The sequence below is a fragment of the Thamnophis elegans genome, chromosome 9, assembly GCF_009769535.1.
Source record: "Thamnophis elegans isolate rThaEle1 chromosome 9, rThaEle1.pri, whole genome shotgun sequence".
NCBI classification, from domain to species: domain Eukaryota; kingdom Metazoa; phylum Chordata; class Lepidosauria; order Squamata; family Colubridae; genus Thamnophis; species Thamnophis elegans.
In genome coordinates, this window is record NC_045549.1 from 77,402,614 (window position 1) to 77,419,834 (window position 17,221).

General features: G+C 53.2%; 1 protein-coding gene across 2 annotated transcripts; it reads right to left on the reverse strand.

The window, feature by feature from the left end:
* Positions 1-152: 152 nt before the first annotated feature.
* Positions 153-15,339, reverse strand: LOC116513400 (solute carrier family 2, facilitated glucose transporter member 3-like). 2 transcript variants are annotated; one of them, XM_032224461.1, is made up of 10 exons: positions 15,094-15,339; positions 11,070-11,165; positions 7,653-7,813; positions 6,505-6,745; positions 6,036-6,198; positions 4,928-5,115; positions 4,456-4,560; positions 3,885-3,986; positions 2,820-3,023; positions 153-2,318 (listed from the first exon to the last, which is right to left on the reverse strand). In XM_032224461.1, the coding sequence occupies exons 1-10, from the start codon at positions 15,151-15,153 to the stop codon at positions 2,103-2,105; spliced, it is 1,536 nt and encodes a 511-aa protein (XP_032080352.1). In that variant the 5' UTR covers positions 15,154-15,339; the 3' UTR covers positions 153-2,102. The 2 variants fall into 2 exon arrangements, with proteins under 2 accessions (XP_032080352.1, XP_032080351.1); XM_032224460.1 differs by having other exon boundaries at positions 11,070-11,168.
* Positions 15,340-17,221: the final 1,882 nt, after the last annotated feature.

The window sequence follows — 17,221 nt, forward strand, 5'->3', positions numbered from 1 at the left end:
GGCCCCCCCTGCCCTGAGTGGGGCCAAACTAACCTGGACAGATTTTAACTGGCAGCATAAAATCCTTGGCCTTCCCAAAAATGTCTTTCTTACCAGCGTAGGAGAGAAGGAGAAAACGTTTAGATCAATAAAGACAGGCAGAGAGGCCCACATCCAACCAAAAGTTTCATTTCATTTTATTTTTTGTAAAAAAAATGAGACATTCACAATAACATTTATGAACACTCTGCGGAAATATCTTCACCACACCAGAAGACAAAAACTTACAAACATACTTCAAATGTGGAATACTTTGCCCTCCCACAGCCCCTCTGCTGGAAGTGGGATAAATAAGGATTTTTTAAAAAAATATCAGAACCGCCAGGCAGGGCGGAGAGGAGGTTCAGCCTTCCGAAGGGAGATGGGGACGGAGGAGAATGCAGACTATGCCACCTTTAGACAGGTAGCCAAGCCACACTCCAGAAACCATGGTCCCCTGCCCGTCTCTCCCTTTCGCCAGCTTCCAATTAAACCACACACACAGAGACGCATCCAGGCAGATCACAACTTTTGCGCAGTCTCCCTCCAGCCTCCCTCTCCCAGCCAGGCAGCTGCCCAGCGTCCCTCCAAGCAGAGGGAGATTTCCCCTTCTCTGGCCAGGACTTCAGGGAGCCTCCTAGAGAAGGAGCACCTAGCAGGGTCTGGGGGAGTGGGGGGGGCAGGAAGGGTCCGTTCACTCCAGCGAGGGAGGTTTGCAGCCCCGGGAGCTCCTAATTCCAGCCTTCATCCCCTGGCCCCAGAAAGAGCAACCAGCGAAGCCTCTTTGCACTATATAAATATATACCATAAAGCTAGGCCATAACTATTTACATTCTTTTCAATAAATAAATAGATCAGGGGGAAAAAACTAGTTTTCTTCTTTTATTTGGTAGCTTTGGTCTCTTAAATTCCTTCATCTGAAATCTTAGCTGCCTATTCTTCATCCTCAAATTTTCACTTCTGTTTCATCTAACAACAAAAGATTGCAAAAATACTCTCAAGCAAACAACATCTGATTTTTTTTTTCATATAATCATATCATATAAAGGAGGAAATTAAATCATTCACCAGAACCAGTGGGTCAAAAGCGTCTGGGGGATTAAAAATTACTCTGCGTTGCCTTCTTTATAAGACAAATGGCTACTCCAGGGATGTCTCGGGGGGGGGAGGGGGATTCAAGATGGCAGCTGCACCGTTAAAGCTTTGCCCCTTTAAGATGCCCTCCGAGGTCCCCGAAGGCAGCCCAGCCATGGCCACTGCCACCTCTCAGGCCCCGTCCAGGAGCCCCCCAGGTGCCCCAGGCAAGTCCTCCTGGGCAGAGGGCCAGACCCCCATCCCTGGGTCGCCTCCAGGGAGCAGAGCAGGTCTCAAGCAGACTGGCTCCGCTTGTGTTCCCCACGCGATGCCTTTAACTCCCCCCCCCTTGAAGCAACCACGAGGGACTGCTTCTCAACATTATCTGTTTGGGGGGGGTCCCCCTGGCACTCTCCAGACCATCACCTCGGTTTCTTTGGGATCCCACCCACCCCCATCACGGGGGATTAGTTTTTTTTTTTTTTTAAGAAAAAAGTCATGCTTCTTTCTAGTCCTTATAACTCAGAGGAGTGTTGCATAAAAATAAATATTTTCCAGCAAAACGATACAAGGAATAAATTAAGTCTAGTGAATAAAAAAAGTAGTTATGATCTTAATTTCCCAATCATAGAAGGAAACCCCCATTGGACAAAGTGGAGCAAAACTCTCCCTTGTTTAAGTCAACTCCAGTGTGTTGCACTTCACCCTGTAGAAAACACCGCGGGACACAAGGAGGAGGGGACGGTCAACTCGCGGACAGACAAGGAACTGGCCTCAAAGACATGAACGACCAACCACAAAAACAGTTCGGCCTCCACACAGCATAACAAGCATTCCAGGAGCTCGGAGCCATTCCTCAGTCCTCCAGAGGTCTGTGGCAGGAAGGAGCACGGCGGGAGAGAAGGCCGCCTTCCTCTTGTCCCAGTGGAGCACTGAAGCCGTGACGAGGACCAGAAGTCACAGGGGAGAAACAGCAACGGGTACAAAGGGACGAGCAAGGATGGGGGGCATTAGGCATCTTCCTTAGGCTGAATGCTCGTTAATTCCACCATCGAGGCCTTGTTGCCAGTTGCTGGAGCCAGACCATTCACGGTTTGCCTCTCAAACACACTGGAGATGTCTTCAAAAGTCCTGCCTTTTGTCTCGGGGACTTTGAAGAAGGTGAAGAAGAAGAAGAAAAGGAGGAAGCCAACGAAGATCAGGAAAACGTAAGGCCCGCATGCTTTCTGCAAGGAAGAGAAGGGAAACGTCACCTTTGCTCTAAGACAAAGGAAGTAGCTCTGGCCTGCAAGGAACAAGAGTCGGGGCCCAGGCAAGTCCTTTATTCAACAGCCACCACACTGAAACCTATCGTGCTCTGCGACACGGCCAGGCTAGAAGGATGGCACGCCAGAAGAAGAGGAAGCACCTCATTCTCAGGGTCACCAAAGCTCATTCCAGGAGCAGGCGAGGAGAAGGACCTCCCATGGCCTGGTTCTTCATGAGGAGCAGAAGCAAGAACCTTGCTCAAGCCAATATGTGTGCAATGAACTGCAGTGAGGCCCACCCTTCAACGTCTTCTCCTTCACCAGAGCAACCTGCAGTCCTTGCCCCCATTTAGTGCTTGTCCTTTCCTTCTGCTCTTCCCCAACCGTGGGGACCTTTTTGATGGCCAACTTCAGGGGAAAGGAGCCGACTTCACAGTGATCACACTAGGCCCACCAAGAGGTCCAGCGTGGAGTCCTTACCTCTGCGTAGGGGAAGAGCATGCCCACCAGGAAGTTGGAGGCCCAGTTGCAGAAACCAGCCACCGCCACGGCTGCAGGACGAGGGCCCTGGCTGAAGAGTTCGGACACAATGAACCACGGGATCGGTCCGGGTCCAATTTCAAAGAGAGCCACAAAGGCAAAAGTGCCAAAAATACTGATGTAGCTGATCCAAGTCTTGATATTCTGCAAAAACAAGAGAGTGTAGAGTGAATCTCTTGTAATCCCAGGGAGGCCTTGGTTGATCCCAACCATCTGCTCACCTGGGAATCAATCAACCAGGGACCTTTCTTGGGTCAGAAGGTCCAAGCAGAGACTGCGCAACTCCAGACTTCTCTGTTGAGCAGAGATGAGCAGCACCCACGGCTCATTCTTATTTCTGGCCTTGTTTGGCCAGGAAAATATTTTAGTCAAAGAAATGGCTAAAAGTGGAGAGGTACCTGGAGAAATATCACACGCCTTCTACACTTTCTACCTTCCCAACACACTTATACTGATTTGCTGGCACTTTGTGTTTCATCAGTTTTGGTTTCAATCTAGTTGGCCACTTAAGCATTGGGAGTGTGAGTGTGTGAGTGTGTGTGTATATAGTTCATTTTGATTCCTGCACTCCTAAACCGCTTGGGAGGAAGGCATCTCAAGGACTTTCTCTTCTTCTACAAACCCTGTAGAAGGGAATCTCTTATCTCTAAAAGGCAGCTGTGCAAAGTGGCTTTGATTGTCTTATTTCTACGCTTGATTGCACAACCTGTGACTGGGAGGAAACTTGATTAGTGGTTTCATGCATGGCGGGGGTGGGTGGGTGGGAGGTAGAACCCCTAAGAGATGCAGCTCCAGACATGAAACTGCCATTTTTATGTTTTGTTATTCTGTTTGTATTTCCCCTCCCTTTCTGAGTTGTGAGCCGCCCTGAGTCCCTTCAGGGAAAAGGGCGGCATACAAATAAAATTAAACCAAACCAAACCAAACCATTCTGTTTCTCCAGGCGTGCAACTTCAGTCCAAATTGGGAGGGGGGCTACCACGAACCGGAAATGCTGCCACCTACCTTCAGCGCCAGGGCCACAGTCATGATGATTGCGCAGACAGCCATGCCTCCTAAGCCAACCAGGTGGAGGGTCCGACGCCCCGCCCGCTCCACAAGGAAAAGCTGCAGAATGGGGAGAGGAGGACACACAGGATTGTGGTGGGCAGCAGATCTCCCAACTGCCACCGTAGGGTCCGATACCAGGGAACGTTCCAAAAACTCTCCATGAAATGGTCAATTGGATCCTGTTGTGGTGACCACCGTCCTTCACTTCATTTACTGCACCCTCTGGAACCCCCTCTCAGCAGGGAGGTCCAGCATGGGGCCACATTTTAAAGGCAACCCACACGTGCACCTTTAGTGTTCATCTGATAGACATCAGAATGTGATGAGCCCATCCCAGGTCAACTTGTTGGCCACACTCGATTTAAGCCCCATTTTTCTTCTTTAACATCATGGCTCCCGACCAGCCCTCAAAGCCGCCCCTAATATTTTCTCCCGAAAGATCCTCCAGATTTCCAGGAGGGTCTTTCACCTCAAACACTCCCCCCCCAAAAAATTCAGGGTGATCCCATCCTCTGCCACCACCTACCGACACCACAGTAAAGACGGTATTGACCACGCCGGCCCCGATGGTGGCGTAAACTGGTTGCTTGACTCCAGCATCTTTGAAGATCCCTGTGGAATAGTAGAAGACCTAGGAGGAGGAGGAGGAGGAGGAGAGCGGATGGCGGCATTTAGAAGAGGGAGGACAATTTGCGCTCTGCGAGGAGGACAGGAGAGGGAGGGAGGACTCTCTTGCACCTCAGTGAGCTCCATTTCTTTGAAACCAGGAACCCAAAGCCAAACCAAAGTGCCAGGCCACCACAGGAAGATCCCCAAACCCACAATGGTCACTGCGCACTGACCCCTCCTGCCCCTTTTGAACCACGCAGCAGAGGGGGCCCTGCAGCGGGCATTCTGGCCTTATGGGTGCCCCTCTTATGGCTGCTCTCCCGCCTTCACACGGACCCAGCTCCTCCGGTCTCCCGCCAGAGAGATGACCGTCCCTCGGGGGGACCCACCGCGTTAATGCCCGAGAGCTGCTGCGAGAGTTGCAAGGCAATGGCAATGATGATGGCCTGGCGGTAGCTGGGGGAGCGGAAGAGTTCTGGGATGGTGACTTTCTTCTCCTGGGACATCTTGGCGCTTTCCTCCTTCATCTCCTGGATGTCGCTGGACACGTCCTGGACGCCTCGCAAGCTCTGGAGCACTGAGGGGGAAAGGACACATGTGGCCGTCTCTCTTTGGAGGGTCAGTCCTGCAGCCCGCTTTTCTCTTGGGTCTCTTGGCCTGCCACACTTTCTGTTATTCTACTGGGCATTTTCTATGGTGGGGAAATGGGAGGGGGGATTGTACAGAGTGAGATGCAATGTAGCCATAACAAAATTCCTTCCTAGAAATCCAAGGTCATCCTTGTCTCTGCACTTGGCCAGAACTGGGTGGGTGGAAGCTGCCAGCGTGGCAGTGGGAGATCAGCCCATGGGATGGACTTGGGGGGGGGGGGGGGCGCAAGATCTTGAACTCTCAACTGGGTGGGGAAAGTTGGGAAGCTTTCAGATTCGGGTTTTCCCAGATGTGCCAACGTGGCTCTTTTTAACAAATTGGAACTTTGAGCAATACTTTGCCTTGGACTCTGATTTAATTTCAGATGCTGTTTGGAACCCTGACACCCGGTTTATGTCTAGAAAAGATTCTTCCTGACGGAGCCGCTCCTCCTGCCCTGGCAAGGCAGCAAAGGGAGAAACAGAAACCCCTTCACTAGCACTGGAGTTGACGGACAGCTAATAGTCCATCTTTCTTGGCCGGGAAGGAGAGGCTTCTGCGCACACATGGACTTTTGTGCTGTGCAGCGTTCCAGCATGCCAGAACCTGATCCGCAGGACAAAGAAAGAATTGTTCCTGCCGGTTCAGCAGAGGGGGGCAAGAAAGGCGGAGATCCAACTTCGGAAACCACAGAGGGACCTCCTGTCCGGAGCCCTCCAAGATCTGGAGGGAGCAGCTGTGAAGACTCTGTTGCCCTTTTCTCAACAAGGAGGAAGGACAGCTGGGGTTTGAATCCAGCTGTGCCCTCCCCAGGAACCCTCTTCTTAGCGGGCAGAAGTGAAATCCAGCAAGATCCAGAATGGGTACCTTTGACGGCCTTCTCTTCCTCCATCTTGTTGATCAGCAGGAAGCGGGGGCTCTCGGGGCAGAAGGGCAGGGCCAGCAGCTGCAGGAGGGCTGGGATGACGGTGAAGCCCAGCAAGAGCGGCCAGAGTTTCTCCGTCCCCAGGATGACATCCAGGCCAAAGATCTGGGGGCAAGACAAGAGAGGCCCCGTGGGGGTCAGGCCCCAAAGCCCCCAAAGACCCAGAGGCCAGGAGGGACCAAGGCAGCTCCCTGGAGAAGCTCCTCCGTGGGGCTGCTGAGGCTCAAGGGGGCCCTGGCCTCCCTCCGCCCAGAGCAGACCCAGACAGTCCGAGGCAAAGTCCTCCCCACCACGCCCCAGACCCCATGGGGCTCATCCCGCCGAAGACTCCTCTCCCCTGGAGCGCCCATCTCTTCTTCCCCAGAGAGGCAGCCATCTGCCCGCCTGCCTGCCTGCCGAGGGCTGTCTCACCTGGGCCACCAGGATGCCCACCACGATGCCCAGCTGGTTCAGGGTGCCAAAAGCCCCCCGCAGGGCAGTCGGGGAGACTTCGCTGATGTACATGGGCACCAAGCCGGTGCAGAGGCCGCAAAAGACCCCGACGATGAAGCGCCCGATGATCAGCATCTCCATGGCCCAGGCCAGCTTGGAGCAGCCCATCAAGATGCCAGCCACGATGGCCAGGACGTTCGCCAGCAGCATCGAATTCCGCCTGGACGGGAAGGAGGGGAATGTTGGAGTGAGAGAGAGAATTGGAAGAAGCGCCAGGAAAGGGCAGAGAAGAGAGAGAGGAATATCTGGGGCTCCAGCACAGCATTCGAATTCAGGCTTCATCCAATCTCTGGGACAGCCGCGCTCGGCCCTTCATGGCAAGGAGGCCCACGGGGGACTCTTGGCGTTGGCACCAGCGGCTGGAAGTCCTGGCCTTGTGGGGGAGCCACCCCAGGCACTTCCCTTGTGGCGGGGCTCAACCTCCCCCCCCCCCCGGTCGTAGCTTAATCTCAAGGCCCCCCTTTGGACTGGGGCCCCTCGCCCGTTTCCTCTCCCACGCCCCTCCTCTGCCGTTCCTTTTTTTTAAAAACAAAGTTTTTATTTTTCGTCACCAATTTTAAATTCTTTTATAAACCAAATGTCACCCGGGTTTTCCCCTTTAACATCCTCTCACGTGCATAATTCATTTTGCATCATATTCCCATTTTCCATTTCAGCCATATTGTTTTTTCATCTTAAATTTAAATTTCTTCTTAATACATAAACAACATCGTTATTTGCCCCTTCAAAGGTAAACCAGATTTATCGTTTCATTTTCCATCTGTCATTTCTATTTTACTACAGGTACCGGGCAAATTCAATTTTTATACAATCAGCATTTAACTTAGTTAGTTACCCACAATTAATAATGTTAATATAATTCCCTCACATCTTAGTTAGCTACATACCATCAACAATGTTGAAACACATTTCATTTTGTTCTTTCCCTTCCTCCTTTTCTAACCCTTTTCTCTCGGTCTCTCAAAAATCCCACTTCTCTTACGGTTCTCTTCTTCCCCCCCCAATTCACCTGTCTTCTTCTTCTCCCTTTCCTTCCTTTGATGCCTCCTCTGCCGTTCTTCACCTACCTGCCAAATCGGTTGACAAAAAACCCCACGGAGAAAGAGCCAATCATCCCTCCGACTGAGAAAATGGACACCGACAGGGACCACAGGGCGGTCAGGAGCTTCTCCGAGATGTAGTGTCCCGTCCGCTCCAGCGATGTGTCGTTGAAAAAGCCCTTGATGATCTGCAAGGACAGAGTGGGTGGGTGTGCTGTGTACATGCGTACAACGACAACAGAGCATTCTTCTAAAAAGGGAGCTCAGAGTTTCCGAAGCGGAAGAAGGGAGCAAAATGTGGGGAAGCGGAGAAGGAGCACGGTCAGACCACAAGGACGGCCAGGGGAGGAGAGGAGGACAACAACCAGCCCAGGAGGTCTCACAAGTTCCCCTCACCCGGGCAGATGTCAAAAAGACCCCTGAAGAAGACAAGGAGCTCCTGCCCAGGCCAAGCGCCCCCCCCTCCTCCTCCCCCTCCCCCCCAGTTTCCCGAAGGCCTTCCAGAAAAACAAGCAAATGGGGAGACTGCCCACTATGAGGCCGGTGGTTGTGTTCACCCAACGTGACCCAGAGGGTCTTTGGCTGCTGGCCACCCAAAGTTCACACTCCTCCTCCTCCTCCAAAGAGACATCAGGGGCCAACGGTGATGGGACAGAGAAGCACGCAAGTCCTTCGTGGTATCTCCTTGAATAGCAGCATTCCTTGCCAATATCAGGTCCTCAAATACTTGGACTGACACAGCTCAGGCTCCGTTTTGGCTAAGCTGGGACCCAGTTATCTCTCTCGAAATATCTAGCAGAATCGCATTTTCAAGAAGCTCTTTGTGCTCCTCATCCCATTCTATGAATGGTTCCTCATTCTGGATAAACTGCACAACAAAATCGGAGTTGTGCTTTCTGCCGTTCTGAGAAAAACCTCCAAGATGGTCGTTTTTGGAGAAGAACAGGTGCCAAAGGAAAGATAATCAGACCGTAGATGTTCCCAGGATGAAATGAAGATGTGCAGGCGGAAGGCAACAATGAAGGCATCCAGGATCCAAAAAATCAGGAGGTTACTTAAGTAGATCCTGGCTGGGTAACTTTCAATGTTCAGACAAGTCAGGTTTTTCTCAATCCCCATGAGAAACTGCTCGCTGTCTCATGTTGCAAGGGTATTTCCATCCGACCACACAGGAGTCTCAGATGCTTCTCCGATACCCACCAGGTTTATTCCATGAAACAAGGGCTGGTAGATCTAAAAAGCTACGTTTCATTATGGGCAACTCTTTAAATGTACCCACAGTGTTAAATTGCTGGCAGGGCTGTAAAAGGCTTCCTTCCTTAAAAGGGAATTGGGGCTTCGTTAAAAGGGGGGGAAAGCCCCTCTCTGGCCGCAAGCAGCTCCCTGCCCACCCTGGACTGGATCCAGCTGCTCCTTTTAGGGTGGTACATGTAGGCACACATGCGGGATCCTCTGCGCAGACACCAGGGGGCAGCAGCAGACCAGCCCAGAGACTGGCGGGTGAGCCAGGAGAGGAGCCGGTCTAGCCGTTATCCTGTCTCCTCTTCCTCCCCCCCCCCATGAGCGTAGAAGGCAGGATGCGGCACATGAGTCATCCTTCAGATGAGTGAGACTCACGCATTTCCTCCTCAATTCTTGCCATTTTCATGGCCTAATTCAGAGACAAATTATTTTGGAATCCCCTGAGTCATTTTCCTTTCCCTGTTGTGGCCACAGAGGGGGAAAAGGATAGCTGGGAAGGCTGGCAGGATGAAGGAGCCAGAGAGATTAAGGCTGCCGGCCGGTCTCTGCCACCATCATTCCTGGCAGTTCTCCTTGGTCCTTCCAGCCCTCTGTGACTCAGCAGATTCCTCCCCCCACCCCAGAGCCTGCCAAGGATGCTTCACAGCTGGTCCCTGCCTGACCATGCTGGGCAAAGACGTCCAGCCCGCCTGGGTGGCACGTGGCTGGGGAGGTGTCCTCCTTCCTGGGAATGTCCTTGGGAGACTGGCTTGGCTTGCCAAGATGCCTCAGCCCACAGAGCCCCCCCCCCCCTCCCCAGCTGGCCAGAGGTTTGAAAGAGAGCAAGGGAGGGATATTTATCTCCAGCCTTGCAAGGTTCCATTAATGCAGCTTTACAATTGAAATAAAAACTGCTCTGGGGCTCCTGGCTGGGTCCCTTCTCTGGACTCCCTGGCAGGGTCTCTCCAAAGGGCTAGAATCCCAGAGATCCATTTAATCTCAGCTGGAGTGGAAGATGTTCCCAGGATCTTCTCCACTGCCCACTGCGGCTGCTGATGGATCTCCTTTGGAGGTGGGGGGGGGGTGTTATCCTTCTCAAATGGTTCCTTCTTTTTAGATCCTGAATAAAGTGGGTCATTTCCCCCCCAAAATGAATCTAGAGTGATTCTCATTCAAAATGCTCTACCATGTGAGTTGTCCAAAAATGGGGTGACTTGGCGAAGTTCTCCCGAGGGGAAGGTGAATCTCACTCCCCAAGGAAGGAGGACACCCAGAAGGCGTCTGATGAGACCTCAAGGGGACTCCTGGCAGGGGAGGCCTCCCCACTCTGTCCTTCCCCAAATTCTCCCTCCCTAAGGGAGGCTCAGCTGAGGCAGCCCCACTGGCCCAGGATCCCCCAGGAGCCCTCCGGCCACGCAGGCACTCTGCAGAAACAACCCCCGGCGTCCCCAGGAGAGGTGGGAATTCGTGTCCTCATGGAAAGAGGAAGGGCTGCAGCGGCTTCTGTGGCGGGAGGTGCAAATGGCAGCAGAAGGGGAACATTTCGAGGTCCGGAACCTGGAGATGGGGAGGCCTTCCCAGCTGCCTGGGGACAGGCCACTCTCTGGCGGGCCCTCCCCGAGCTGAAGGGAAGGAGGGAGGGGAGCCCAGCTGTTGAAAAACAGCTGCCAGAGTCAGGCAGCCTCATCCAGGCCATTGGCCACAGCGGGGGCTGCACCACCGGGTGGGCGGCAGGTGCCGGGAAGGCCGAGCCTTCTGCAGAAAGGGCCCCTGGGAGAGGATCCTCCCCCTCTGAGCTCAGCCGTGCAGGAGCCCCCCCCCTCCCCCCCCGCCTGTTACTCAGCCCAGACATTGAGTCAGTTTGGCTTTCAGGGAAGGGAAAGGCCTCCTTGCTGGCCCCATCCCCACCCCTGAGCCGGCCTCGATGGACAGAGGGCTGCCAGCTTCTGGCCTCGGCCCTTTTTCCCCAGGAGATGCTCCTTCCGCTTCCACGAAAGCCCCCGAGGCTCCGTGTCCTCCCCTTTCCCCCCAAAACAACACGGCAATGAGGAGCTCTTCACTCTCCCGCCGCACAACTGGAAGTTCTCCTCCTTCTCCTTCATCTCAGGCGCCGGAGCGACTCCAGGAGGGCCCCTCCTCCCCCTGGCTCTGCCCCGGTGGTTCCTCCCCATCATCTCTGCTGCTGCAGGAAAAGCCCCCAGGAAGCCTCGTCTGCCCCCTTACCTGCTCAGGAGCATTGATGACTCCCGTATTGTACCCGAACTGGAGGGATCCGATGGCTGCCACGGACACAGCAGCGAGAAGCGGCAAGGTGATCTTCTTCTGAAACGACACCAGGGCCACAGTCAGCGTTTCCCCCCCAAAAGGCCAACCCCCTCGCGGCTCCCCTTAAGGCGGCAAAGCCCTCCGGTCCACCCTTCATGGGAGGGGGGGCTCCAAGCCAGCCGGGACCCCTGGAAACAGACCAATGATGGCGAACCTTTCCGGCACCAAGTGCCAAAAAGAGAGCCCGTGTGCGCACACCTCGAGGACGTGGCCCAGAAGAGGAGCTGCCCAGAGGGCATGCCGGCATTCGCACCTGCACCAGGCAGCTCCTTGTTTGGTTTTTGGCGTGTGTCTGTGTGTGTGTGACGATCAGCTGGCTGGCGTGGATTCACATGTGGAAACCAGATAGGTTATAGGTTTATTATTTATAGGCCGCCCTTTTCCCTGAGGGGACTCAGGGCGGCTTACAGTTCATAGGGATCAGCTCCCCCAGTTTCCAGGACTGCCGCACGTGCAAAAGCCAGCTGATCATCGCACATGCATGCGCACCAGAAACCCTTAAGAGCAACGGGCAAGGCCCTGTGTGCCAGGCGGCATGGCTCTGCATGCCACTTTGGGCAGGCGCGCCATAGGTTTGCCATCACGGGCCTGAACAGTCCCTGGACTTCTCTTGGCAAGACCTCAGCGGCTCTGCCTCGCCTGCTCCTTCCCAGGGCTCAGGGCAGGGGGAGGAGAGAAACTGTGGGGGGCGGGGGGGCAGCTGGCTTCCTGCCTCAGGCAGGGCTGAAAGTCAGGGTCCCTCAGCTGCTGGCCTGAACCCCCACACCCCACTCAAGGCACCTCTGGGGCAACGTCTCCTTCTGAGGGTAGTCAAAGGGCTTCTCTGCCTCTTGCCAAACTTCTACGGATGCCCAAAACGCCAAGAGCCTTTCCGCAGGTGGGACCCCCACCACCAAATCCTCAGATAAAACCCCTTAAGCCATCTCATCCCCAAAACTCCCTTCCATCCCCCTCCCGTTATCCTTTCCCCAGCAGATGGGCTGACTGCCCGCCCAAGAGCCCATGTTTCCATAGCAACAAGTAAAATGAACCATTTGATTCCTCCGCCCCCCCAGAACCCCCCCCCCTTGCCTGACTCCTGGGTCCCCTTTGGGCTGGAGGGAGGCAAGCGATGTGGGAGGCCCCTATTTCAGGCTACCAGTGAAAAGGATCCCTGCCCTTGGTAGCTGTCACTTTGCACTTCCAAAATTAGGGAGTTCTTTTTGTATGTACGTAATAATTTTATCAACTATTACAATTAAAAATATAAAAATGAATAGAAACTGAAAGAGTACAATGTTTAAAAGTGCAATAATTAAAAAATAGAATAGAATTAGTAAAAATAGAGTATATATATATATATATATATATATATATGATAGATAAAATAGTTTCTTTCTTCACAGCAAAAAAGTATAAAGAATTTATAAGTAACTGTTTGCCTTCTATTAAAATACCGCAGACGATGCCTTCTTTCCCTCATCCTTTATTTAGAGTTACCAGAGTTAACAATGTATGTACTTTAACCTTGATCAAATAAACCAACTTTAAATTCCTTCTTTTTAACAAACGTAATCTTTAATCGCTTCAGATAATGTTCTAGAGCTTGATTTCATTTTTTTTCTTCTCTCAAAAGTCTTCAAAATGTTAACGTCTGTTTTGTAAATCCAGTGTAAACTAAGTATCCTGGTTACTCTTTCAGTTTATATATGCCTTGTAATTATTGAGACATCAACTGGTTTAATTTATAAATATCCAGTGTAGGATTTTCCCATCTCATTCTGATGGCGTGTCATTTTAAAGGTGTCATCTTGCATGACATCTTTTAAAGATAGCCTATAATGGCAGATTCTTTAGAAATTAGCTTCGGGGTCCACAGTTCAAAAGCATCTTTCAGTACGTCCAATATTAAAGTTTTCTGCTTCATTTTATTTTAAGTCAGAGTTAAGTATTGTGCTCCTTTAATTATACTCTTTAGTTCTTTCTGGTTCCCTCTAGTGTCCAACCTTCAAAGTCCCATCCTATCTTTTTTTTTTTAAAGAATGTATAACAGCATTTTTCCACAGAAAGTAGTCATATTATTAATTTCAAATTTTAATTTCAAATATATCAGGACTATTAATCAGTTTGCAACTTTCTAAAATCAACATTTTAATGAACCTTTTTCTCTTTATTGCACAAAAATGTCCTTAAACTTGCATTTAAAACTTAGTTCACTAAAGATTGAAAGAAATTCAACTAGTATTGTGAAAACATGTTTCTCAACAGTCCTAAAATCTAAAAAGAAAAAACAAAAATAATAAGCAATTTCCAAAAAGTGATTAGAAAAGGAAGTTACAAATCCATTGTCCTTTTGAGGGCTGCAAATTGAGCAAGTCGCCTCTTTCCTCATCTCCCAGAGTTTCAAATTGACTGCAGATTGCCGCCTCCCCTTTAGGAGCAACTGTCTGGAGCACTTGTGGGAGATCCCAAGTCTTCTCTTGGTCCAGGGAGGAGGAATCTTTGCTCCCAGTGGTGTTCGGTTTGCTATTTCTTCCCCATTATTGTTTGCCTTTTAACTGCTTTACTGGCCTGGTTTGCTTTTTAATTTTTGTGATGCTAAAAGATATCAGAAAGAGGCAGCGATCCTGTACTTCCACGGCTGCACAAATAGATTAAAAGGGACATTGAGAAGGGATTTAGTGTCCACTTTCATGATTGAGGTTGTGTCTTAAACCTCCAACAAACGTTCAGCTAAGGCTTCTTAGCACCCCTCCCAGCTACCACTCTTACTCTTCAAAACAGTGAAAAATTTCCCAGCAGGCCAAGGAAGGTATGTAAATTACCTAAGACTGAGGGCGAAGGGCTAAGGACCAACCCTAAGCCTAACCCAACAGCAGCCCTGGCTACAGAGCTACAAACCACGTGGCTCTTCCAAGGTCTGAAGGATTCCAGGCAACCAGACGGGGGTCCTGCTGCCTTTTGAGCGACTCCTGTGCAGGAGCTGAGCGTCAAAGGTGGCTTGGTGACCGCGAAGGGAGCTGAGTGGCTTTGCAGAGCAGCCTTTCAGCCAGGGGGCCGCCCAGGCTTCCAGCTGTGGTGCTGTGGCCCCTCTGGGCTTCCAGCTTTCCACAAACCACGGGACTTTCTGTCTCTGAGACGGTCTGAAGGGCAGGTGCTTGGTGCTCCGTTCTTCTTCGCCTCTGGTTTTCTTGCCCTGGAAGCCATTTGCAGGCGAAACTTCCCCTGTTGCGACCCTTCTGCCTGCTACCCCCAACGGAGGGGGGGGGGGGTCTTGTTTCAGGCCACCATCCTTTGCAGCCACAACAGGGGGAGGGGGAGGGGGAGGGAACAAAATGGCAGGAAATCTGCAAGAGAGCTGCTCCCCTCCTCCCCTTCGCAGGTAAGGGGCCTTTGCAAGGAGGGGGTGGATCTTGCCCCCCCTTTGCGGGGCGCTTGTTCCATCCCACCTCCAGATGACCTTGACGCCCGCTGAGGGTCTTCGCTAAGCCTTCGGACGGGGGAGGCAGCCCTAGACGAGCCCGCCTCTCCCCCGGCGCCCTTCCGGAGCTCCAAACCACCCGGCCTTCGATCTCCCGTTGCCCCCTTCGCTCCACCAGCCCCTCTTCCTTCTCCTCCGAAGGGAGCCCTGCAAAGCAGCCGGCCGAGGTAGCCGGAGGAGTCCGCCAGAGTCCTCGCTGATACGGCCGTGGCGACTTTACAGCCAATGCATCTGGGGAAGCGACGCCCGTCCCTCCGCCCGGCTTCCCACGCGGGATTTCGAAGCCCCCCACCCTGCTCGGGCCAGAGGCCGATCCTTCCTTCGAACCAACGGCCCCCTTCCCTGCCGGGTCCCCCCAAGCACGCTTGGCGGAAGCCCAGCCAGGCAGCCCAAAGGCCGCGCCTCTTTGGCCGCCCAGGCCCTCGGGGGCCCCAACCGCCCCGCGACGCCCCCAGCGCTGACCTTGCTCTGCTCGGGGGGGCCGTCCGCCTCCATCCCTTGTCCGACCGTCGCTCCGTCCATCTCCGCTGCAGATGCGCCGACTCACGTCCGCCTAGATGCTTTCGCCGCCTTTATGGCTGCCGGGTCCAGCAGGGCGGGGGCCCCGTCGGAAGAGAGGCGCGGCTGCCTCGCCCCCCGATGACGAGAGCGGGGCGGGCGGTTGGGCCACCAGACGGGCGGGGGCGGCTGAGGGGCTTCCAGCCTCCCCTCCCTACCTCCAGCGCTCCCCTCGGCCCCTCCTGAGCCTGCGGGGAGGAGCCGGCAGAGCCCCGAGGCTCTGGTCCAGCGCCGCAGCCGCTGCAAAGCCGGAGAAGCGGCCCCGGCTCCTTCTCCAGCTGCCCCGCTCGGAAGCCGCGAGGAGAAGCTGCCCGGGCGGGTTGCGGAGGCCGGCGACCCTCGGCCGCCCTCGCCCCCGGGCTTAGCCCGCGCTGAAAGCCGCTCGGCCGAAGGGAGCCCGGAGGAGGGAGCGGAACGGGGCAGCAGCCGGCAGGGGCTGCTTGCTGCCTGGCACGGCCGAGGCTTCCTGGGGGCTTCCCCGCTTTGCTTCGGTCTCTGCCCGTTTCTGCTGCGGAGGGGGGCTGGCGGCTGGCGGGGCTTCTTCCTCCCAGGAAGCAGAGCCACCGAGCGGCGGCGGCGGCGGCGGCGGCTGAGAAAACCCCCCGGCGCTTGTGGGCTTCCCGAGTTCCGGCCCGGCCGCTTACGAGTGCGACGTGCCGCCTTGCGAGGTGCCCCCCCCTCCCTCCACTCCGAGTGGAAAGATTCGCTTCAGCATCACCACCAGACGCCGCACTGCCTTGCTCAGTTGCTATGGCAACCAGCCTGGCATCCAAAGACAGCAGCCCTGCCAGGAACAGCAGCGGCTTCGGCTGGCACTTCCCTGGGTCACTGCGCCCAAAGGGACGATAAGGCTCTTGGTGGACATTCCAAAAGAGCCGAAGTCTCTGGGCTGGAGCCTTCTGGGTGGGGCCTGCAGAATTTTACAGAGCTGAGGAAAGTCCGAGGGGTGCCAGGAAAGCAGTTTCTGTGTAGGAGGGATGACAAAGTTTGGCTCCATCCATCCATCCATCCGTCCCAGGTGTTTTGCTCAAGTTCTACCAGGGTTTTTTATTCTAGGCCTAAAGCAAGTCGGGCAGGTGTTGCCAGTTGCCAGCCTCCCATCCTGCTTGGCTACTTTTTGTAGACTAGATGGATGTCGGTGCTGTAGAAGGAGATGCTCCAAAGCCTCTGTACCATCTGAGGGGTCATTTAATTATCTCTGAACTGTTGCACTCCATTAAAAAATGGAAGTGACAGTGAATGGCCAAGGATAACACTGAGGGTTAAAAGGCTCATCATTGTATGAAAATAATTTTAAAAATACAGAAGGTTTTCCTTTTCTGAAAGTAGGGTTAATAAATATTAATAAATATAAAAGTTTTTGCCCTCTGATGCTAAGGAAAACTGCAATTGTCAGAAATATCTGCCCAACACTTGATTAATCTACCCCAAACATCCCACAAAGGTGGGGTGATAGACAGGCAGGCGGGGGGGGGGCTCAGAAAGAGACTGTTATCGAGAGTCTGACATTCAGGATGAATCGGCCACCCTGGGCGTCTTGGGAAAAAAACGAATGGATATCCAAAGTCTGGTCAGGGAGACCGAAGGAGCCACAGCTATTCTTTCCCCCAACATCTGGCAAATCCAGGTGATATTTTGGACACACCTGGCACAAATGGCACTCCAGGTTGGAAGCGAGAGCCCTGGAAAAGATGGGCGTTTGGCTTCTCTTGCGGTTATTTCTCTGCACAGGATGCTAGCTGTGGTGAACCAGCTCCACTTACACGCTTTGGAGCAGCGGTCCAAGACGGTGCCGAATGCTTCGGGTCGGAGGCTGCATAACAGAAATGGGGGAATTAAAAACAGGAAAGGTAAAGAAGGCTCCATTTTGCCCCAAAAATGAAGTCATGACACGGCTACTCAGGGTTAGGGTCAGGCAGATATTTTCTTTTTCTTTTGCCTATGCACAAAAAGTGTGCTTACTCAAGTAAAGCCGTTCTATAATTAGTTTCCCAAGAAGTCAGAGAAGCTGTTGGTGGCTGTGTGTGTGTTT